The sequence below is a fragment of the Solanum verrucosum genome, unplaced genomic scaffold (genome assembly GCF_900185275.1).
Source record: "Solanum verrucosum unplaced genomic scaffold, falcon-dt-bn FXZP01000279.1, whole genome shotgun sequence".
Lineage (NCBI taxonomy): Eukaryota > Viridiplantae > Streptophyta > Magnoliopsida > Solanales > Solanaceae > Solanum > Solanum verrucosum.
This window is the reverse complement of record NW_026020289.1, coordinates 61,905-88,216: the sequence shown is the minus strand read 5'-3', so window position 1 is coordinate 88,216 and position 26,312 is coordinate 61,905. Positions and strand designations below refer to the sequence as shown.

At 34.5% G+C, this 26,312-nt stretch overlaps 1 protein-coding gene across 1 annotated transcript in view; it reads left to right on the top strand.

The window, feature by feature from the left end:
- The window catches only part of LOC125834438 (MADS-box protein AGL42-like), a 33,910-nt gene extending 11,474 nt beyond the window's left edge, over positions 1-22,436 (top strand). Inside the window, exons 2-5 of the mRNA XM_049513593.1 lie at positions 8,808-8,895; positions 21,675-21,736; positions 21,828-21,927; positions 22,389-22,436. Coding sequence (XP_049369550.1) covers positions 8,808-8,895; positions 21,675-21,736; positions 21,828-21,927; positions 22,389-22,436 — 298 coding nt within the window. The remainder of the gene's footprint in view (positions 1-8,807; positions 8,896-21,674; positions 21,737-21,827; positions 21,928-22,388) is intronic.
- Positions 22,437-26,312: the final 3,876 nt, after the last annotated feature.

Below are 26,312 nucleotides of genomic sequence, written 5' to 3'. Positions count from 1 at the left end.
CATGAGTTGATGCTAGCACCAGATCACACAATGCCTTAATAATAACCCTATAGTAACATGGGATCGTGAAAGCACCAGGGTCTTCCTTCTTCTGCACAGAGATCTTTAGCAATAGCACTACAATGCTGCATCTATCATCATCTTCAAAACTCACAGATTACCATATCTTTCATGAATTTTGCATATCCAGGCATTTGCTCCAAGGCTTCTATCAAAGGGACATTGATAGAAAGCTGCTTCAACATAGTGATAAACCTGCGATATTTACCATCTTCAGTCTTCTTCACTAACCTCTGTGGAAAATGTGGTGGAGGTCTAGGTATGGGAACCACTTTCTGAGGTATCTCCACTTCTTGTCTGTCACAACCTCTGACTCCTCCTAACTTCCACCACCATCTTTTTTATTCTCAACTCCACCACAGACGACATAGGTGGATCTATGGTTTGCTTACCCCCTCGAGTAGTAATTGCCATACAATGTCCATCATTCTTTGGATTCTGATGGTGTTGCTTGGAAGAGTGCCAGGACGCGGGTTCACTGTAGTAGACAACTGCGTCATCTGCTGCTCTAGATGCTTTATTGACACTGCATGGGCATCAACCTTTTGACCAATACCAGATAAGTCGTTTCTCATCTCCTTCACATTCTCATCAGTCATCAAACCTTCTCATCATCTTCTGCAGCATATCTTCAATACGCGTCATATTACCTCCAACTTCCCTAGCACCAGATTCCCGATTTTGAGGGGGAACATAGGGTCCAACCCGATCGTTTCTGTTGCCATAGTTGTTCCTGTTGTAGTTGTTGTCGCGATTGAAGTTCCCATCTCGGACATAGTGACCCTCTCGGTTGTAATTTCCATAGTTCCGACCTTGGTTCCCTTGACCTTGGCGCCAATTTTCCGTGTTGGATCCTTGGGCGTTTGGTCGGAAACCCCCCGTCTGATCATTCACCGCATAAGTGTCCTCTTCATAGTAACACTCCTCAACTGGTGGTGGAGTTCTAGTTAAGTAATTTACAGCATTTACCTTTTCTGCTCCTCCACTCACATGCTTCAATACCAACCCCAACTCTGTCCTCATCTGAGCCATCTCCTCACGAATATCATCTGCAGAGTTAACAGTAGCATTATGAACAGCAAATGTGTTTCTCCCAGTATCTGACCTCCTAGTGCTCCACGCTTTATGTTGCGAGAGATCCTCTCCAATTTTTCAGCAATCTGTGCGTATGTACAATCACCATATGAACCTCCAGCAATAGTATCAAGTACTGCTTTATTGTTATCATTCTGTCCTCGATAGAAATATTCCTTCAGTGACTCATCGTCAATACGGTGATTTGGGACACTTTTTACGAAAGTAGTGAATCTGTCCCAAGAGCTACTCACAGACTCTCCAGGTAATGCCACAAAATTGTTGACCCTATCTTTGTGATTGAGCTTCTTAGACACTGGATAGTACTTTGCTTTAAATACCTCTGCTAGTTGGTCCCATGTGAAAATTGAGTTATAAGGAAGCTCAGTGAACCATACTGCAGCATCGCCTGTCAGTGACAGAGGGAACACTCGTAACCCAATGCATTCATATCCAAGTCTGGTCTACCTACACAACTTGTGCAAACCACCCTGAGCTTGGCCAAGTGAGCATGTGGATCTTCCGATGGTGATCCTGAAAATAAGCCTCTTGCTGTAAGCATCTGCATCAAACTACTAGTCACCACAAATGTGTGCCCCGGAGGTAGAGGAGGTAAGACGATGGGTCCATCGGAGTCTGCTATGTCGATGTTGACCCGGTAGTTGTCATGGTGTTGTGGGCCTGATGGACCATGCACTCTCACTGCATCTCCCAATTGATTTTCAGCTAGACCCCGATTTTCCCCACCAACTACTCTTGGCTGCTGTAACTCAACGGCTTCATCTAGATTTCCTCCGATAGGATGAACTGGAAGTCCTTGATTGTTCATTATTCGCAAAGTTCTTTTCAACTCTGGATCGTACGGAGTAAGTGGTTCGCCTTGGCTCCGTGTACTTGGCATACACTAGAGTCGAAACCTGAGAGAGACAAAAACAAAGAAAAGAAAGTAAAATTAGGAAATATTTGACTAACGTTCAATATTGTAGTTAAAACTAAATCTAAAAGCCAGATTCCCCGGTAGCGGCGCCAAAATTTGATACGCTCAAATTACACCTCTTTTCAGAAGCATAAGCGATCGTTATCAAGTAAAGAACCCAGCTTGTAGGTTGGGATCGATCCCACGAGGAAAATAGTTTAGACTTTACTTTTAACCAACAATTATATTCAATTAGTCAAATTATTTCCAGAAACAGGTAATAAAAGGGGGGTTGTGCTCGTGTGAAACAAATAGTAAGAATTTAATAAGTAATCAATGATCAAACTCAACTTTGGTTGTTATCAAGATAAGAGAAATAACTAGGGTATACGTGTTCCCCATAATCTCATAACGCAGTAATCCTAGTAATAACAATCATTTTCTAGTGTATTACATGCAAAATGATAAGTTAGGTATCTCTAAATCCTAGGTCCGACATCTAGAGAATTTCACCCCGCACCTTGGTCCGGCTACGTGTGTATAATTTACTAACCCTTACCTTTACCTCATATTAGACATTATAATCGATGTTTGGCTTAGTTATTACTTCGCACCAATTGACACTAGCCTATTAGATAGTATCACACTAAATCTATGTTGATAATTCTTTTCTTGTTAATTACCTCCTTGGTCCGGCAAGTCGTAACAAGGCGAGTTCTAACGTTGGCCACCGTTAAAAAGACTTCTAAACGAAAGAATTATCAATGCATGCAAAATACTAGTCAAGAATTGTTTATTTACTATTCATACTTTGTTAATTGATCATGGTTACCATAACCCTAGTTGTGGATTTAGTTACTCATATTGGCAAGAACACAATTCATAATTGTAGATGAAGAAATCATAAGCTTACGTAAAGAGATTAATAAACCCAGAAAATTAACTTGAATTGCAAATCCAAAATCTTCAAAACGAACTTGGGAAATCAATAATTTCTAGGGTTGCAAATTAATCTCCAAAGTTACAAAGCAAAAATAGAATAATAGTGTCTAACCCCCAAAAACGAGGTTTACATGTCCTATTTATAGAAAACAAATCCTAAATAAAAAAGAAAACAAATTAAGGAAAGTTTTGTTCAGGTACGTGTCTTCGATCCACGAGACTGACTTATGGACCGTCGATGGATCTTCGGTCCTTAAGTCCCTTCCGTCGCTCGGGACTTAGAAAATATTTCAGCTTCTAAAACTCAGCTTCTTTGAAGCAAACGACGGACCAGCAGTACGGACCGTAGATCAACCTACGATCCGTCAATCCCCTCCGTAGCTCCATACTTAGAATCTTAAAAAATCAGGTACTGGAACCTTCGCAGTCTCACTCTACGGATCAACAGTACGGTCCGTAGATCAATCTACGGACCGTCAATGGGCACCGTGGTTCCACACTTTTGTCAGATTTTCCTGATTTGTCCTCAACACCATGCCTGCTGATTTACGGTCATAACCTACGGACCGTGAATGGACCTACGGTCCGTAGATCACCTCCGTGGATGCCTTTTTCTGCATTTCTTTCAGCTATCTCTAAACTTCCGCGCCTGAACACCTTTCCTACAAAACATGATAAAAACCAATATAAAAAGGCCCTAGACACACACAACTTGTAAACTCATAACTGGTGAAATATCGTAAACTCACGGTATATCATAAACGTGCAACAATAGCTAAAAGTAATTGTATGGAAGTAAACTTCATAACTGGTGAAAAAGTTTTCTCATAGTATATTCCAACTTCTTAAGTAAAACCTTTTGCAACCAATCGTGCTTTGTGTCTTTTTATTTACCCATCCGATTTACGTTTAACTTTAAGAATCCATTTATTCCCAATAGCTTTACGTTCCTCTGGAAGGTCAACTAGATCCTAGACTTTATTGGTTTTCATGGACTCTAATTCTTCTTTCATCGCTGTTAACCATTCATCCCTTTCAGGTCTCGATAAGGCCTCAGTTACAGAATTAGGTTCATCCAATTTTGTGGGAGATACCAGGAAAACATAATCCTCAATCTCATAAAATCGTTTAGGTACACCTTTTCTTGTACTCTTACGTCTTTGAAGTTCAGATTCCTGTATAGGATTTTGAAATTCATAACTCCCACTCGAACCAGGAATCATTTCTTGATCCATTGAATTATCAAGTATGTTTGACAACGTTACCTGATCTTCTGAATTCAACATTTCGTACAGAGGTTCAACTTCACATATTTCACCCTTTTTTGGGAAAATCATTTTCCAAAAATCTAACATCTCATGATACAATTTCAGTAATACTTCCATCCTCCAGTTCATCGATGAACACATATCCTTTAGAGCGTTCAGAGTACCTTATAAAGATACATTTCTTTCCTTTTGGACTTAGTTTACCAAACTCACCAAAACGGTCTTTAATATATGTCGCACAACCCCACGGTCGTAGATCATTCAGGTTTGTTTTATGATCAGTCCAAAGTTCATAAAAAGTGGAAGACACTGACTTAGAAGGCACTATGTTCAATATGTAAGTTGCAGTCAATAATGCATCTCCCCAGAAAGAGATAGACAAATTTGTCTGCGCCATCATTGATCTTGTCATGTCTAATAATGTTCTATTCCTTCTTTCAGCTACACCATTTTGTTGAGGTGTATAAGGAGTAGTTAATTGTCTGATAATACCCTTTTCAGTACATAATTCTTCAAATTATTTTGACAAATATTCACGTCCTCCATCGGTTCTTAAAGCTTTTATGCTTTTATCTAATTGATTTTCAACTTCATTCAAATATCTTTTAAAGCACTCAAGTGCTTTAGATTTATGAGAAATCAAATAGACATAACCAAAATGCGTGAAATCATCAATAAATGTAATGAAATATGTAGCACTAGACCTTACCCTTACATTCATTGGACCACAAATATCATAATGAATTAATTGAAATGGGAACTCAGCTCTCTTAGCCTTTCTTAGCCTTTCCAAATGGTTTACACGTAATCTTTCCAGCAAGACAATTTTCACAAGTTGGCATTTCAATTTTGGTGAAAGAACCTAAATGCCCTTCTTTTGCCAACCTATTCATTCGATCTTGCCCTATGTGACCTAATCTAGCATTCCATGTAATAATATCAACATCATTGTTACTTGAATAACATGCCATTACACAACGGTCAACATAATAGTCATAAGTTGAAGGATTACAATCTAATACGATAAAACGATCATAACGAAGTCCAAAACCATATAAAACATTAGTTAGAGTTATTCTAACACCATTACAACTAAAAAACAAATCAAAACCAACGTCTAAAAGAACAGACACAGACACTAAGTTTCGTCGAATATATGGAGTATATAGGACGTCATGCAACATCAAGGAACGACCACCACGCAAGTCCACTTTGCAAGTGCCTATACCTTTGACTTCCAGCCTAGCATTATTTCCTACGTAGATCCACTTTGATTTAGATGAAACTCGACGAAACTCCACAAACGCCTCTCTATCTCGACTCACGAGGTCGATGGATCATGAGTCTACAATCTATATAGGATAAGATTCAGCTTGTAAAGAAGTGCTTGAAACCATATGTTGCACTTTGAGATGCGTTTCGAAATGCTACATTTTCAGCTCATTGCATTCAAAAGTGAAATGCCCCAACATTCGACAATTGTAGCACTTCATTTCGCTCGTCTCTCTTCTTGAAAAACCGTTTTCCTTTCTTGGAGTTTGGCTTCTTATTTTTCTTAGAGGGTCCTTCTCCAGTCTCTTTGTCTTTCCCATTTCTTTTCTAATTTTTCTTGCGCTTGAAGCCTGAAGATTTTGTACCACTTGACTCTGCCACAAAGGCATTAGAAGCAGCTTTAGTAGCACCAAGGCGCTCGTCTTCAAGTTCAACATGGCATGCAATATCAGAAAAAAGTTTTGATGCTATCAGTATGGGTCAAGTTAACCTTCAAATGTTTTCAATTATTGGGAAGAGACCGAATCACTGCTTGAACTTGTTGTTTATCTGAAAGAACATGGCCAACACTCTTGAGTTAAGTTACCATGTTTGACATCACCCTAAGGTGTTGTGTAGTATTACCTTCTTTTGGTTGATTCAATACATGGTTTATACCTCCCAGAGCATTTTTGCTCTTTCAGCATATATCGTATATTACGACTCCAGATGTCGTAATTATTACCACTAAGTTTTTCACCTTTGTTTAAGTCAGTAATGATACTTTTGATACTATGTCTGTTATTGACATATCTTTAGGCAAGAATTTTAACAATTATGCATGCGACATACACATTCAAGTAAATAAATTCTCATAATGATGTCACATTTGAATGTAAAATCGAAAAGACATGTAAGCATCCATCATCATCTACGAATCAAATATTTAACCAAAATTTAAAATTAACTTCTTCATGTGTACAATTATTTATTTTAGACTATAACCACACAGATATGTATGTCTAATAATTAAACACCTTATTATATTGCGCAATAGAATAATCATTCACTTATTCAATAAAATAAAACTTAAATATTCATATCAAAGCACAATAAAAGATGTTCATTTCATACATTAATAAAATTAAAATAATAAATAAAACTAATCTGATAAAAAAATGGAGTATGTGAATACACTTCGGGTGTAGCTTTACCCACTTAACTCCTATTTTTACATAGTACTTCCATAATTCTTCGTCATTCCCAATTTCAATTCTAACTTGATTAAGTTCATTCTTCCAGAATTCTGGCAAGGAATCATGCATATCCTTCACTATCTGTAATTTGAGGGTGACTTTCATAAAGTTTCTCAAATTTCATGACAAAGTTCTGGAGAAATTCTATTAAGCATCCATGGGGATCCATCTTCTAAGAATTGAACTCTCTTAGATTGTTTTCTATTTGTCTCCGAATGACCCTTCCTTTTCTTAACATACTTTGAAAACTCCCACTTGGAGTAATTTGAATATGTTCCCGTTCAACCATATCTGAAATGGGAACAAACTAAAATATGGTTAATATCATTTAATGTGACAACATATGTCACAAATTTCTCATAATGTCAAGCAACTGTTTAAGGAACATAAAGACTATTCGAATACTCAAGAACAATAAGATCCTAAAAGAGGACATATAAAAATAATAAAAAATTTCAAAAAAATATGTTTTTTTTCCAGTCATTTGTTGAAAAAATTCATATCTTGATCGTTTTAAGTCGGTTTCCTTGTTATAATATGTTTTCAGAAAGCTTAAAACGTGAAGTTCATACAAATAATCTAATTTTCCACCCAAAAACTGCACAACGAATTTTCAGATTGCTCTAGACAGATGCAATTTTTTGAAAACAAAAAAAAATATCCAATTTTTTTAATAATTCATATCTCACTCGTTATAATTCTGTTTTTCCATTATAATAAGTTTTCGAAAAGCTAAGCACGAGCTGATTATGAAAAGAAAGGAAATTTCGACCTAAACATCGTACATTCTATTTTCAGATCACTATTAAAACATAAGCAGTATTAAAAATAGAATTTATTTCTTAGTAGGAGAAGAAATCCTATCTATTTTATGATTGAAAATCAAATAGGATTCTGAATCCTATTTCACATAAAATTAATCCACATCTAAGCATTATGAAAAATTAATATCATTCAATTTTTCTATTCACTGATTTTAAAAGACATAGAATTTATTTTATTTCTTATAAACATAGGCAATGAATTCTCAAGTACGCAACACATGATGAGATCATAAACAATGGCTCTGATACCATTGATGGAATATTAAGGTTATTCAACAACGAGATGTGTACCTTATAATTCGAAGTGGAAGTCGTTGATCTGCTTCTTTGAAAGGTTGATGCTCAAGTCCGTCTTTGAATCACTAGAAAACAAAGATCTGATCACAAACTAAAAGTCTTCTTTTATGTGTTGATTTGATTATTTTCTCAGAAACACACTTTTTTGTTTCTTGACTAATTTTCAAACGTTTTTCTTCTCTGTATTTTTTTTCGTTTCCTCTCTCTTTTTTCACGTTTCACACCCCTTAGGAAAACACTCCCACTAGGAGTCTTTTAAGGAGATGTTGAACTGCCTTATCCTTTAAAATGATTTATCCAATTAATTATTAATTAATTAATTTGGATAAGGCATGGAACAGATTAGGTCGGGTCGGCTCGTTCCGCATGGGCGATCCACGACCCAAAACTTACAATTACCCTTTGAACTCATTTTTTTTTGTAATTTCGTACACCTTTTGGCTTACGTGGCACACTTCGTGACTCCACGCAAGCCAAAAAGATCTACAAAATTACAAAACAAATTGGTTCAGCGGGGTAATAAGACCTTATAACTTTAGTTAAGGTGTGTCTCTGCGATTTCAGTCATAATTTAGGGAATATTTATACCTTATCCCTATAATATTCTAGACATTATACAATATCATACTTGAGAAAGTATTATACATAATATTGTAATCTTGTATAAAAGTGTACAATAGTATATAAAAAGTGTTTAAGCACAAATATGAGCTAAATTCTCAAAAGAGGAACTACATGGCATAAATATTTTCTCCCCATAAACATGGAATGTATAGAAAAATAAATAATTTTAATTATCAAATATATATAACATCCATTAATTACACATATTACCTAGTTCAATATATCTTTCATGTTTGGGACGTGTTTTACCTTACAGAAGTCTTAATAATTACTTTATCTTCTTGGAATAATTCAGCATGCAAAAGACAATTGACAGATATCGTGAATATACAAAAGAAACCTTGATCAACATTAACACTTTTGAAGTGGAACAACACATGGAGGTCAGATTTCTTAATTAATTATAATTATCATTACATATTGATACAAAAATATTGAAATTGACATGGTTTATTTCATTCCTTATTTAACTAGAGAATTTCCTTTCCTGAAAGTATGTCACAAAATTGGATTCCTCACACTTGATGGTTGTTTAGTTTGTATCTACTTCCAAATTAAGGTTGTAGATTTTGATGGAAAACTAGTAAAGTAGTTGATGAACATTTGTACATGTTAAAGAATAACAAAAGTCTCACATTAGTGGTTAGTGAGATAGATGGACTCCTTATAGGGCTTGGACAATCCTTCTCCCTTTGAGCTAGCTTTTGGGGTGTGAGTTAGGTCCAAGACCTGATTTCATATGGTATCAGACTAGGACCCATCTCACCCGATGTTGAGGTCCAAAAAAAAATTAAAAATTGCCCAAAAAATGTCCACGCACGAGATACTAAGCACTGGGCGCGAGGTGGGTCAAAAAATTACCCAAAACTGCCAACGCACCAAATGCTAAGCAATGGGCATGATGAGGTGGGGTATTAAAAAAGTCCACATTGGTGGTTAATGAGATGAGTAGACTCCTTATAAGGCTTGGGCAATTCTCCTTCCTTTGAGCTAGCTTTTGGGGTGTAAGTTAGGCCTAAGACCTAATTTAACAGTACATGATTAGTTAGTAGTTAGCTATTTAGTCAACCAATTAGAGAATGACAATGGATAGTAAATTGTAGACATGGTCAGTTAGAGAAGATCTTTTGTACTCATTTTTCAATCTGAAGAATTCAATACATAAAATATTTGTTCTCAAGCTTGAATAAGCTAAGTTCAGCAATGGTAACCTAGTAGCTAGCTCAATACTCTTTTATAAAGTTTTTGCATGTTTCAAGACCTTTTCAGTGGCAAAATAAAGGGTATTAATAAAAATATAAGAGTGACCTGTACATCCTCAATCCTTCAACACATGTGCTATTTCTTCTTCCAAGTGCATGTTTAGTAAAGTATTCACACCACAATCACATTAATGACATTAAAGACTAGGACATACTCACATATCTGTGTTGCTTAAGATTTCTGTAATAACTAATCTATTGTCTAATACTTTTCATCTTAATTGTCATATTTTTCGATTAGCAATGAGACTAGCTACCATTTTTTGTTAGTACTTCCAAATATACTACTATGTTTGATCTTGTCTTTGTATATGTTTCGACTTTTAAATGGTCATCACTTATAATGGATTCAGATACTTTCCACTCTTTTTGATGATTCTTTTAGTATGACTTAGACTTTGTTGTTGGGACTTAAGAGTGATGTATATGTTGTATTAAAAGATTTTCTTCTCCTTATTGAAAATCAATTTTCCATCACTATTAAAACCTTGAAATTAGACAATGTATGAATTCTTAATAACCGTCGTCGTTCTTGTTTAGATATCTTTCACCAAAGCACATGTGTGACACACTCCACAAGAAAATGAAATTGTAGAAAGAAAACACAAATACTTTTTGAAAATAGCAAGAACTCTTAGATCTCAAGTCAATATCCCTTTTAAATTCTGATGTGATTACATCCTTACAATCACATATATCATAAATAGGCTACCTAGCACTGTTCTACATGGATATTCTAAATTTCTTCTTATTTCTATAACATATCCTACTCCTCCATCCTCAATTTTTTCCTCCTATGATCTCCCTTCCTTTGCTTCTCCATCGTTTCTTCCTCCTACAAATTATCTTATAACTCTTTAACCTCCCCAACACCTGTTACACTCTCTAAACTATTCATCTAGTTCATTGATAATGTCTATCCTTCTTTATCCCTACCTTTTTTGTATGTCCTTCTATTTCTACTTGTTCTTTTTATCATTTCAAAAAGGTGAAAAAGGTGGATGAATCTTGCTCAATCGGTAAATTCATATCAGAAGTAAGTTGCTTTATTGTAGTTACTTTTGTACATACACCAGTTTGAACAATTGAAATATTGTTATTGAGAGATTGGAGACTGGTTGAAACACTTAAAGATGCATATTTGGGGATTCACAGATAAAGATCGGACAATAATCTCATTTTTCTCTTCGAAAAGATTCATGTTTTTAATCTTATCTTTCTTTTGCTCACCTCTCTTCACATTTCCAAGCTTTTCTTCATCTTCTTTCTTTCAAGATCCTTTATCTTACTCACAACTACGCCTGAAAGGTGGTAGCCTTGCCTCTTAGCAAAGTCCCGATTGGCTTTAAATGTGTGAAATACCATGTTGATGGTACTTTTGAGAGGTTTAAGACTATGTTGGTGTCTAAAGGATGCACTCAATAGAAGGAAATTGGTTTTCATTACATTTTTTCTCTTATGATCAAGATTGTTGTTCTTAAGCATTGGCTTATTTTCAAATGGAAGTCAATAATGTTTTTTTTTTAATAATGATTCTTTGAACAGAATTATATGTTCTTGCCACGAGGTTTTGGTAGTCATGGAAAATCTAAAGTCTGTTGGCTACTTAAACCCCTATATGGCTTGAAATATGCATCTAGGCAATAGAACTTAATATTGATACAAGCGTTGATGAGCTTTGGCTTCACACAAAGCAAGCATGATTATTCCCTCTTTACAAAGTCCACTAACGGTAGGTTTGTGTTGATGTATGTCTATGCAGATGGCTTGCTTGTTTTTGTGGAATGATCTTCAATAAAGCAAAAATAAATTTGCACAGTAACTTTAAGATGAAAGATTTAGGTGAACTAAGGTATTTTTTGGGGATTAAAGTTGCTAGACCAAGTGAGGGAATTCTTATGTTACATAGGAAGTATGTTTTCGAGACGATCTCAGAAACTGGATTGAGTGGTTCCAAATCTAAATTGACACTAATGGAGGAAAACCTAAAATTAACCAATAATGTGTATAATATGAGCTTTCCTACTGATCCTGTTGATGAGCTTTTGCAAGACAGAGAAGTTTACTAAAAATTATTAGGCAAATTTTTGTATTTCACAATTACAAGACATGAACATCTTATATGTAGTTCAATCCTTAAGTCAATTCATGCATACACCAAAGAAATCTCATTATAAAGTAGCCTTACATGTGGTGAGGTATGTCAAAAGTCAACCAGTACTTAATCTATTGATGACTAGAAAGGAAATGAGAAGATTGAGACCTTTTGTGATTCTGATTCAGCTTCATGTCCAATGTCCAAAAAAATCTATCTGATTTTTACATTAAACTAGGCACCCCACTCATTTCTTTGAGGTCTAAGAAACAAAACATCATTTAAGGAGTTCTGCTAAAGTAGAATACAAATGCATGACTCAGACAGTTGTAGAACTAACATGGTTGAAGGGGTTATTGCAAGAGTTACATGTAGATGTACAGTTGCCAATGGAATTGTATGGTGACAACAAGGCAATCTTGTAGATAGCAGTCAATTCCATGTACTATGAAAAAACGCATAGAGATTGATTGTTATTTATTAATAAAAACTACATTGAGGACTTATCAAGACTGACTACATTGCAAGTAAAGAACATGTGGAAAATCAAAGACTAAGAATGGGAAAAAATTTCTTGCTTTCTATTCATTCAGCTATGATGTATATATACAAAATACCTAAAGAAAAGAAAACAAAAGTATTCCTATACGTAAATGGAATCTGATTGTCTATCACTACAATCCAATTTTGGACAACTATGTATGTACTATTTTGTACCGAATTTGAATAAATCTGTCAAGGGAAATTTGGATTATTTGTTGCCTCATTTCTGCTTCCACTTGGCCCTTTCCTGTTTGTCCAAATCAGCCTCCAAATCAACTCTTCTAAATGAGCTTGGATGGTTAGGATTAAAACTTATATTGCTTGATCCAAAGGTTATGAAACTTCTATTTCTTGGGCCACTTGAAGTGTAGACTATCTGAGATTCAAATAACTGATTATGTTTGTCTTTGATTTTCATTTGATTGTGAAGCTCCATTGCAGTAAGAGCTTGATCAATTATCTCTTCTTCCATGGTTGTTTATTGATCTGTATCAACTTTGTTAATTTCAATTCCAACACCCCCTTCAAGTTGGAGGGGAGTGAAGCAAGACCTAACTTGCCGAGAATTGAATGATGAGATGGTCCCGATAAAGGTTTAGTGAACAAGTCTGTAAGAGAGGAAGATGGGACGAATTGAAGAGAAATCAAAATGGAAAGGAATTGTTGCCGAACAAAATGACAGTCAATTTCTACATGTTTGGTTCTTTCATGAAAAATTGGATTGCGGCTAGGCTATTAAGAATGAAGTGGAATCGGAACTGAAGGACTAGCTCTAAGATCTGTGAGTAATCAAGTGAGCCAAGTGATCTCTGAAACAACTCTTCTCATAGATATATACTCTGCCTCAGTAGAGGATAAAGAAACAGATGCTTGCTTTTTTTTATTTCCATGAGATTGGGGATCCTAGCTCCCAAGCTGATAAAGAACCCACTGATTTATCTACGAGTGTTGGGGCAAGAACCCCAATCTGCATCGCAAAAAGCAAGTAATTTGAATGAAAGATCAGTAGATAGGAAAATGCATTGGCTTGGATTTGACATGAGATATCAGAGTTCTCTTAATGCAGCTATAAAATGAGGTCCTCTTGGTTGTTACATGTACTGACTGAGATGATGAACTGCGAAAGAGAGATCTGGCCTAATGTGGGTGAGATAATTCAATTTTCCAAGGAGTGTCCGATAAAAAGTTGGATCAGTTAACAAATCACCAGCGAAAAAATCCAACTTCGAAGATGGATCGAGTGGAGAAAAGACTAGGGGTAAATGATCACAATTGAACTCATTTAAAAGTTTCAGAGTAAACTTTCTTTGACTTACTATTATTCTTGTTGGCTCCCGAAGGATTTCAAGTCCCAGAAAGTAGTGTAAATCTCCCAAATCGTTGAGCTTAAATTCTGAATGCAAGAACTCTCTTAGCTGCACTAGTTCTACTTCATTGTTTTTTGTTAGAATAATATCATCTACATAGACAGCTAGAATGGAGATATTAGTTCCTAGTTTCTTGAAGAAAAGTGAGTAGTCATTGAGTGATGAGCAAAACCTTTGGAATTTAAAGCTTCTGCCTATTTTGAGTACCATTGCCTTGAATCCATATAGATACTTCTTGAGTTTGCAAACATGTTGGGAACTAGGTGATTGCATTCCTATTGGTATCTTCATGAAAACCTCCTCATCAATTTCTCCATGGAAAAATACATTATTGACATCTAGTTGTGAAATATTCCATCATTGCTTCACTGCTATAGTCAATAAGCACCTAATAGTTGTCATTTTGACAACTAGTGAATAAGTCTCAGAAAATCTCCTTTAATCAGCAATCTTGTTTTTAGCCTCTCTATACTTCCATCATAATTACGCTTGATTTTGTAAACCCATTTACATGGTAATGCTTTCCTTCCTTTTGGTAATTCCACGACTTTCCAAGTTTGATTCTCAAGGAGTGCTCTAATTTCATCTTCCGTAGCCAATTTCCATTCCGGATGTAATGCTGCCTAGGCATAAGAAGTTGGTTCTGTGATGTTTGAAATAGAGTTCAAGACTTGTTGATTTGTTGTGGATAGGCTAGCAAAAGAATAGCTTTTAGGGATAATAGGCCGACTGGAACAAGTATTGGTTAGATCTGTCACAAGAACTGCATTGTAGACATTCTTCTAAGTAGGCTGGTTTCTTGTGTATTCTTTCTGACTTTCTTTGCGTGACTGTGGAAGGTGAAATATCTTGTGTCTCATGGAAGGTCACATAGTCAAGTCCTTCTGAGTTCCCTGTATCAACATGATGTGATTCAATTTCTATTTCCAAATGTGATGTATTAGGCACCTCATTCATACTTTCAGGTTCATGATTTTGAGGTAAAAATGGATCTGGTTCAATATTTGGTAGAAAGTCAGTTTGTGAGATAGAATAATCAGTGGTAAATATACGAGTTGAGAGTGAGGTTTGTGAACTTGAGATGGTGGGAAAAGGGTAAATATTTTCATGAAACTTGACATTTCTGGAAACTATTATATTTCTAATATCCAAAACAAGCTATCTATATCCTTTTTTTTCCATGAGAATAACGTATGAAGACACATGGAATGACTCTAGGCTCAAACTTTCCCCTTTTGTGCGCCACAGTACTAGCATAACATAGACAACCAAAGTTCCTAAGATAGGAGTAATTAGGAGGACTTCCAAATAGAACCTCATAAGGAGTTCTGTTTTTAAGGACTTTAGAGGGATATCAATTTATAAGGTATGTAGCAATCAGGACACAATCTCCCCAATATGAAATAGGCAATTTAGATTGATGAAGTAGTGCCCTCGATACCTTGAGAAAATGCTTTGTGTTTTCTCTCCACAACACCATTTTGTTGTGGAGTATGAACACAAGTGGTTTGATGAACAATACCTTGTGATGCAAAAAATTTAGCTGACAGGTTGCTTCCACCCAATTCCAATACATTGTCGGACCTGCTTTGACGTTGATTGTTTTTCAACCATCACCAGAAAATACTTTTAAGACAATGAAAGCATTACTTTTAGTTTTTAGAAGATGAGTCCAAGTTGCTATACTATAGTCATCCACTATAGTTAAAAAATATTTGTATCCATCATGAGAGAAAGTTTTGTATTGCCCCCAAGTATCAATATGGATTAATTCAAAGATCTTCTTAGAACTAATATTACTAGATTGAAAAGGTAACTTGGATTGTCTAGCTAAGGGACATATATTGCAATTAGAATTAAAATGAAGAGGAGAAACAAGAACTGAACAAATATTCTTCATTGATTGGAATGACATATGCCCGAATCTATGGTGCCACAGCCTTACATCAGAAGCATTATTTACAAAAATTGAAAAAGTGCTTGAAAAGAAAGACATCTAGATTTTTCTTGATTGCACAAATTAACTGATGTGCTGATGAAACTCTTAAGGTACTGGAAACTTGACTCTAGGAGATATAGCCCTGCTCTTGCTTTACCAAATGTTAGAGGCCTCTTCATTGAAGGACCCTGCAAAAAACAACCAAAAGAGGAAAAAATGAGTAAGCAACTTAACTGTTTACACAACTTGTAGACTAAATGAGGTTATATTTGAAACATGGCACAAATAAGACATCTTTCAAAATGAGTTTAGTATGTAAAAGGACATTTCAAACTTGAGTAATCTTGACCCTATGAGAATTAGGAAGATCGACAAATACATGAGTCTTAAGAGTATTAAGTTCTAAGAAGATCTTTGAATCAAAACACATATGTTGAGTAGCACCTGAATTCAATATCCAAGTTCTTTGGTTGAAATCAATAACTTTATGAGGTGTTTTATTGAAAACCTTACCAGCACAAGTCACTGCATTGACTGAAGCATGATCAGTTGAACCTTCTGATTGATTCACCCTCACATTCTGAAGCATATAAATAAGTTGTGAATATTGATCCTGGGTGAAATGTTGTCCCTGTCCTTCTCTATTAAAATGTGCTTTACTTTGTCATTGTGTTCCTTCTATGTAAGCAGTATTGCTCTTCACACTTCCCTGAAACCTCTTTGTCTTAGTAAACTTGAAATCACTTGGAAAACCTATTATCTTATAGCATTTATCCACATAATGCCTAGGTTTCTTACATCGAGAACAAATAATAGTGGTTTTCTTTCCCTTAGACTCATAATATCCAAATCTTTGACCAAGAGTGTTCTGATTTCTGGCCAAGAAAGAAATAGAGTTTCTTAGATAGTGTGTGCTCATATACACCTCCCTTTGTTTTTCATCTTGCATTAGGAGTGAGTAAGCATGATTCACAGAGGGTAAATGTGAGAGCATCAATATGTTACTCTTTCCAGTAGCATAGACATCATTCAAACCCATAAGAAATTGGATCAATCTCTCATTTTGAATAGACTTAGCCATTTTTCCTTTTCCACCACATTAGCAGTCACATAAGCAATTGACAGAACTGTTCAAAGAATCAAGCTCGTCCCAGAGACTTTTGATTTTTGTGAAATATCCAACAATGTCATTTGAACCCTACACCAAGTCACTCAACTCCTTTTGCAGGTGATAGAGTTGTGCTTCATTGGACTGGCCAAATCTGTCCTCAAGCTCTTTCCATATATTCTTGACTGTCTTGGAGTAGATAGCATTGTCAGCTATTTCTTTTGAAAGAGAGTTAAGCAGCCATGACAGAACCATATCATTACATATGTTCCATAGCTTGAAATCTGGTGATATCAAAATTGGTTCTTTGTGAGTATCATCAATGAACCCAACCTTATTCTTAGTTGAAAGATCTATCAAGATTGATCTCCTCCATCCACCATAACCTTTCCCATTAAAGGGTGAGTTAACAAGACTCATTCCTGGAGAACCTGAAGCAAGAAGATAAAAATGATGTGTGTGATCAATTCCAGAGTTGGTGGTATTTCTAGTGCTTGTAGAGCTACCGAAGTGGGATATGTTGTTGTCACCATTATTGAACTGAGAAATGGAGAGTAGGGATAAAGAAAAGGGAAGACGAGGCAACAAAGAGATCTGATTCTCAATGTTGCTCTGATACCATGTGGAAAATCAGAGACTAAGAATGGGAAAATTTTTCTTTCTTTCTATTAATTCAGCCGTGATGTATATATACAAAATACCTAAAGAGAAGAAAACAAAAGTATTCCTATACGTATATGGAATCTGATTGGCTATCACTACAATCTAATTTTGGACAACTATGTATGTACTATTTTATACAGAATTTGAATTAAATCTGTCAAGGTAAAATTGAATTATTTGTTGCCTCATTTCTGCTTCCACTTGGCCCTTTCCTGTTTGTCCAAATCAGCCTCCAAATTAATTCTTCTAAAAGAGCTTGGATGGTCAAGATTAAAACTTATATTGCTTTATCCAAAGGTTGTGAAACTTCCATATCTTCTATCTGAGAATTGAACAACTGATTGTGTTTATCTCTGATTTTCATTTGATTGTGAGGCTCTATTGCAACAAGAGCTTGATTAGTTATCTCTTCTTCCATGGTTGTTTGTTGATCTGTATCAACTTTGTCAATTTCAATTCCAACAAAACAACCAACTGATAGCTTTATCAAGACCTTAGAACATCAATAACATTCATAATTATTAGTCAAGTTGGGAATGAAGAACATTTTCCATTCTCAACTTGAGGAAGTGTGTAGATATGTGAAGTTGGTAAAGTAGTAAGTTGACACCGGACACCAGTACTTGCTATGCTAGTAGTTAGTTATTTAATCAGCCAATAAGAAAATGACATGTGGAATTGTATGGTGACCTAAGTACTGATTATATTAGTATGGTTAGCCTAATATAACCAACTACCCGACCAATCTCCATTACTATTCCCTTTGTTCGCTTTTACTTGTCCACTATATTTAGAATGTATTTTTATTTTTACTTTAAAGAAAGGAATGAAAGAATTTTGTGTATTTCATCATTGAACAATACATGTATATATATATATATATATATATATATATATATATATATATATATATATACAAGTATGTAAAGAGTAAAGAATGGAAGGAAAATCGTAAACCCCAAACAATCGTAGACTAGAGGACTTTTGAATACTCACAAATGGAAATAGCAGAATTTCAAGATTTGAAAGAAGAAAAGTTCTGCGCTAACGTATGATGATTTCGTACAGTTGTAATATTCTTATCCTTTTGCTTAGTATTTCTTCCTGAAGAATAGTTTAACTCTCCTTGAAGCTGGTACAACTTGTAAATCCTGTAGGCTCATAGTGATCTATAGGATTATGTTGATATTTGGGAATGCCCATTGCCCAATATCCCAATTTTTTTTGGAGAAGATAGGCATCACATTTCTCTCGGGTGTTCTTGTTAAGAGTTGTATATTATTTATGTTTCGGATACTAATTATATAAACCAGTGGTTGTTTTTATAAACAGAAAAACAATTAAATAGAAATGTAGTTAAAAGTACAAACTTATTCCAAGTCAACAAGTTGTTTATGTGTCCTTAAAGAAATGGTAACGTACATCAAAAATGATTTTTAGTGATAATTAATTAACGACAATAGCTTAATTATCGCTAAATATGTATTTTTAGCGGCAATTAACACTCTTTGTATGTCCCTAAATCCTTTAGCGACACTGAATCTAATGACACTTAACTAATTCCGCCGATAAAGAATTTATCACTCTTTATTAATGTGTCTATTTATTATCGCTAAAAATTGTTTTTGTTGTAGTGACCCCTTCACTTTTGTTGAGATTTGGGTTATATCTTTCCAGGATAAAACGAAAAAACATTTATAGAATAGCGGCAACATAAATTATAGGACTCCGATGAACTCAACAAATAAAGCAAATCACACAATATAACATTATTTTATTTGTAAACTGATATATAAATGATGGTAAGAAGAATAGTATTTGTTGTATATTAGTCCCTAAAATCTTAGGCAAAACCACTAAATTAAAGTTACAGAGAATGAAAAGGTGAGATAGAGATGCAATCTAAAAGGTGTTTTTTTGGTGGAATCTAAAGATACATTTTTCATTTTTCATTGACATCTTAAAATCTCCAACAAGTCTCACATGAGTAACTTTCTTTCTTATATGAACTTGGACAATCTCCAACTTATTAGTTAATTTTGGGGTTGAGTTAGTATTATGATCTATTTCTTTAAGTATCAGGGTCAGGCCTATTCAAATTTATTGTTTATGATGTTTAATCTCCATCTTATATTATCCACGCTCCAAATGTCCACATCATCTAAATGTGTGGGTGGTGGGGGTGGGGTAGGGGGTGGTGGTGATTGTGGTGGTGGACATCCACATCATTTGTCGTATGAGAACATGTATTCCTTATATTATCTTGGGAAATACTCCCTTCATGAGCTAGATTTGTGGTTGAGTTAAACTCAAATGTCATATATTTTACATGGTATCATAGCTAAGTCCATTTCGATTTGGGCTCCCATTTGTCCACGCTCCGATTGGGTCTGGACATGAAAGGGTTGTTAGAGTGGGTTAAAGTCTCACATTGATTAGACTGATAGTTTACTTATATTGACTATGACAACGCTTTCTTCATGAGTTTGCTTTTGAGATTGAGTTAGACCTTAATTTCTTTACATGATAGTAAAGTTAGACCCGTTTTAATTGTTCATTCACCGATGTTGGGGCCTCATATTGTATTGCTCATGCTCCACTTAACGAGACCTGAGTGTGCAAGGGAGTTTTAAGAGTCTCACATCGGATATAGAATGAGTAATTAGTCTTCTTATATGAATTTGAACAATGCTCACCCTATAAGCTAGTTTTTTAAGATTAAGTTAAGCCCAATATTCATTTCTTTACTGATTGATTTGACATGGTATCAGAGCTGAATTAATTTTATATAGGCCGAAGGTCCAGAGCAATTATAGCTAGGAGGTGGAAAATTCTTTAGTCCATGAATGTACACACCAAACCGAATAGTGAAAATCCAACTGTTCGAATTTGGGTGTGAGAGGGGGTGATGAATGGAATTAATCTCATATCAGTGAATGACAAGAACTTTAGGATCCTTATAAGATTTGAACAATACTTAACCTACGAAGTTGTTTGGACTCGAGTGTGGGTGTTTGATACGGGTGCGGATCTAGATGTTGGATCCTTCATGATTTAATTTTTAAGATTATGAGATATGGATCCATGTAGGGATACGAAAGCGGGGATTCGCTTAAAAATAATTAAAATATCTATAAATAGAGTTAGGAAACCTAAATTATGAGATATTATGGGAGAATCCTAGAAGGAGATTTGGAAAAGGAGTGACATAGAAATTTCTTTATAAAAGGTATTTCACTTTCTTCAATTTCACATTAGCTTTTGTATTGATTACAGATAATCATTAAAACTGTCCACACTTACCCCTATCGATTATGGTCAAAGTACCAAGAATCATAGAAAAAGGTACAAATACCCCCCTAGACTATTATCGAAATCCCAGAGACACACCTTAACTAAACTAAGGTCCTATTACCCCCTGAACCCATTTTTTTATAATTTTGTACACCTTTTCGGCTTATGCGGCATCCAAATATCTCCCACACGCTTGAACTGTGTGGAGTCACGGAATGTACCACATAAGCCAAAAGGTGTACAAAATTATATAAAAAATGAGTTCAGGGGGTAATAAGACCTTAGTTTAGTTAAGGTGTGTCTCTGAAATTTCGGTTATAGTCTAGGGGATACTTATGCCATATCCCATCAGTTGACCAAATTGGACACGGATCCCACACTCATGTTGTGTCAATACGGGTGCGGCATCAAAAGTAAAGAGTTCGAGCAAATTAGCTCACCTATGAGTTAATTTTTGAGGTTGAGTTAGACGCAAGATTCATTTCTTTACAGAGTAGTAGAATCAGGTCATCCTAATTCATTGTTTCTAATGTTGGGTTCCTGTCTTATATTGTGGAGTCCCTCACCATTTGTGGGATGAGAACATGAACTCCTTATATGATCTTGGACTATTCTCTTCTTATGAGCCCCTTTTTACAATTGAGTTACACTGAAATATCTTATCTTTACTATTCTTGGCAAATAATGATGATTCAACTGGAATTGCCTAGTGCAAGATATTAATCCATATTGGTGATCTGGGCTTTTGTCTAAATATACTGATATACAGTTCGTAGAAATCATTTGTTAACATCTGGAATAATGTCATGAAATTTATGGTTTAAATTCCTCATTGTTGCACCTCATCATCTGTTGTTGGTTTTGTTCCATTATTTATTTCATGATTTGCAGCAATTGAAGGAAGAAACAGCAAACATTGCAAAGAAGATAGAGATCCTTGAAATTTCCAAACGGTATTGTAGTCAGTCTTAGCAGTTAGGTTTTCCAGTTTGAATGTAGTCTCTTTTTAAACAATTTCTTGGCGTATTGAATTTCAATGCTTAGGAAGCTTTTGGGACAAGGCATTGGATCATGTTCAATGAATGAACTTCAAGAGATCGACAACCAGCTAGAGAGAAGCTTGAAGATCATCAGGGCGAGAAAGGTATTACTCTCATCCTCATATAGTTTGACTTGACATGCAATTTAAACAGTTTAAAAGAAAAAAAGAAATTTGAAATTTGTGTTTAAATGTGTTACTAAATATAGATATGTGTTATTCTTAATTGAGATTGACTTAAAAGAATGGTGAATCATATAAATTGAAACAGATGAAGTAATTAATATGCAATTCAGCTTAACATGTTTACATGATTTGACTTCATTGGTTAACCAATTCTTATGTTGGTCATTTTCTAGTCTCAGTTTTTTTAAAAAAAAAGAGAAATTTGTGTTTAAAAGTGTTACAAAATATAGATATGTGTTATTCTTTATTGAGATTGACTTAAAATAATAGTGAATCATATAAATTGAGACAGATAGAGTAATTAATATGCAATTCAGCTTAACATGTTTACATGATTTGACTTCATTGGTTAACCAATTCTTATGTTGGTCATTTTCTAGTCTCAATTATTCAAGGACGAAATACAACGGCTAAAAGAAAGGGTATGATGATACAACTTCAATGCAATTTTACTAGTACTTGCTAATTTAATTTCACTGAATTAGCAAACACCCTTTTGTTTTCCTCTTGTGCAGGAGAGACTATTGCGTGAAGAAAATGCAAGGTTATCTGAAAAGGTGAACTCTCCCATTAATCTTCCTTTTCGATTTGAATTAATAATAATACTATCTATTTTAATTTGTGTCTTACTTTTTTTCTATAGTTTGTTTCAAAAGGAATGTCTTTTTCATTTTTTTGACAACTTTTTAGTTTCAACTTTGACATGTTTAAGACTACAAGATTAAAGAACATTTTAGTACATCCTACGTATTTTTAGTTTAACACCGTAGATTCAAAAGTTTTCTTTACTTTCTTAAATTTCGTGTCAAATCATATTCTAACAAACAAATTGAAACAAACAGAGTAATAACATATCACCTTGTCAAGTGGAAGCTTATGTTTATAGGACGACTCATGTAGTTACCCGTTCAATATTTCCTTTTTCCCCTAACTAGTATCCACATATTGAAAATGTTGCTGTGACTTCTTCAAATGTCGATGCATGGGTCTGTTGGATCCTTGAAAAGTGCCTTTTTTAAAGGATTTGATCGATATAATAATATTTTTAAAGAGTTCGAGCAACATATCATTTCAACACGCAAAATCACTAGTTTGCAAGTTCAAGCGTTAAGAGTAAACTGTGCAACCATGACTGACAATTATGCTAAAGAAATTTAGATCCAATAAATAAAAAATTATTGTACACACTATCCGTGCATGTAAAGACTTTTTACGCTACAAGTAAATTTTAAACCAGTTATAGAAGATAAATTACTATTCCCTTTGTTTCAAAAAGAATGACCTCTTTTCCTTTTTAGTCTGTTTTAAAAAAATGGCCTCTTTCCTTTTATTGGTAACATTTTAATTTCAGCTTTCCACGTGACATTTTTGATGCCACAAGATTAAAGGGCAATTTAGTACATTTGACATAACTTTAATTTAGGACCATAAGATTTAAAAGTCTTTTATTTTCTTAAACTTCGTGTCAAGTCAAACTAGGCCACTCTTTTTAAAACGGAGAGAGTACAATTTATCCTTGGTGTTGTCAATATATTTACAAGAAAGCCTTCCATGTAGTGATGAAAATTGTGATACATAATCAATCTGTTATCATAATCTTGATAGTTAACATCGAGATTTACTTGTAATTTACTTTATCAACGACTTATTATGTGGGAATCTTAGTAACTCAGTACTAGAACTTTCACCTTGTTGGGGACAGGTTGATTCTCCACATTGAAGACGAGTTATTATGTAAATATTTCTTTCACCATCAAACATAAACTCTTCAGCTACATGTGTTTTTGTTGACAATTCTTATAAAATCATGATGTTGCTAGTGTGGAGGAGTAAGGCCAGCAGCATTAGAACTACCGGTTGACCTAACACGACCAGCCCAACTGACAGAAAAGGATAAGTGTAGCAGGATGGAGACTGATTTGAATATTGGCCTTCCAGACATTGGTTGGTCGTAGAAATATTTGTGGAGACTCTTCCAAGTTAGTTATACAATTGAGCATGCATTAATATAGAGTATAAGGGCATGCAAAGTCAACAAATAAGATATGAGTGCAGCATCTCATCAGCTTCTAGGTACGTGAATAAATGTATCTATATTATTTCTATGAACAAAGGTTGTAAAGAAGCCTAATTTATTGCATAATAGAGTAAATTATGTTTTCTTCAATTCATCAAGGATTGTTGGCCTTTTGTAAAGGAATGAAGAACTTATAAAGTAGAGGTAATGGAACTTTTTCAATACTGGGCAGATGTTTTTGCGCCTTGAATAGCACTGTGATAACATTGGTACCTTAAATTGATCATGCAGACACACCAATATAGCTTTGACTTGGTCTCAAAAGGATTAATACTCCATTTGTCTCATTTTATATAAATTAGTTTGACTTGTCAGGCAGTTTAAGAAAGAATTTTTTTTTTTTGAAATTTGTGTTCTAAAATAAGTGATAGATGTTTGTGTGACTATAAATTATTTCATTAAAGATAAAATAGTTGAATTGCTACTAAATATGAAAATGTGTCTTCTTTTTGGTACTGACTAAAAAAAAAATTGAGTATTATTTTCTTTCGGATGGGACAGTGAACAGCACTACTAAACTACCTCTTGTGGCATGGAAATTGGTGTGCAGATTAAAGTGAGAAGGAGGCTAGGGATCACAAACTATACATGTATAATGGAATGAACATGCAATTGTCAAATATGTTTGGAACATAGCTCAGAAGGCTGACAATATTTGGATGGATTAACCATATGAAGACTGGTAGGATTTTTTCAAGGGTATGTAGGGAACTGGTAGTGGCTGTAGTTGTAGCTCTGACTTACAGGATTTGAAAAGCAAGGAACACCATCTTTGTGGGAACTGAGTTAGACATCAAGACAAGCTCTCATAATTGTTCAAGTGAAATAGATCAACTGCAAAATGTGTAGGGTTATGGTAACTGCATAATTTATTTTTTTGCTTTGGAACTGGAAGGATTTTATTTATTAAATAGTAGATTCATCCATACAAAAAGAAACTGATCTAAACAATTTAGTTTCATTCGTATCTCTTTCGAGAGCTTTTGATGTAAAGGAAGGAGATGCTTCAAAAAACAAATGGTAACCGCATAATTATAAAAAGAATTGACTTGTTAAGATTATTATGGTCGTGCTACGACTGTTTGGTTATTTACTACTTTTTCTTTTTATCTTAACTGTTTGATTATTTGGCCAACTATTAATACAACTATTTGTGGCTCGTTAAATAGGCTTGAAAGAGTGAATTCTGAGTGTAATAAAACGAAGTGTAGGGCTTGTTTATGACCCTTATAGAGAAAGGGGAACCATACACTACTAAAATAGAAATATACCATTTAGCCTTACTTAGTTGATACATATAAAAATCTATCGGCACTTCCACAGAAATGTAGGCATTAGGAATAGTCGAGTAATTTTAGAGTTATCAGAAAAACGCTCAATAAGTGATATCAACCTGTAACTAATAACCCAATAAAAAAAATCAAAGTGAGTTCAAGTGATTACTCAAATCGATTGCTAGTAAATCCATGACCCTAGATCGATCTCATCGCATCGATAATGTAAAAATATATCTCTTCGTCGTGTTAATTGTTCATTAGTAAGCCTCGTTTTATTTTAGTATTAGTTAATCATAATAAATTATAACCTTGAGATTTTAGTACTTGAATAAATAATTAACACTAGTGTAAGTTAGTAAATAGTTAATTTACTTGTCTATTTGGATACAACATCTGAACTTCAAAATTTGAATTACTTATAAGATCGTGTGTGCGTTTGGACACAACAATCAACTGAACTGGAAGAGAAACTCGGTAAAGGTGAAATGGATGAGATGGAAACCTTGTTTTCTAAAAAGGGATATGAAGATCCGACAACAAAGTGAAGAAGAAATTTGTTTTAAGGATAATTTCAAATAAATACAATAAAGTAGGAAAGAATTACTTGGATGGGTATCTTTTAATAAATAATTACTGATTCTAGCGATACGTTTTTATTTATTAACATTTATAGCAGTACATATCAATACTATGATAAATCTGCAATATGTATTAAAAGTAAGGGTGTACGTCGGTCAGTTTGGTTTGGTTTTATTAATAACCGATTCGGTTTATCAGTTTTCATTTTTAAATATGCTAACCCAATAACAAATCAATAAGATATTTTTTTTTATCGATTTTTGGTTTATCGGTTTTTGGTTGTTATCGGTTTTCGGTTTACCCAATAAGAAAATGTTCGTAAAATATTATATGACTTCTCACTTCTCTAAATGCTTTGATATAGTGAAACA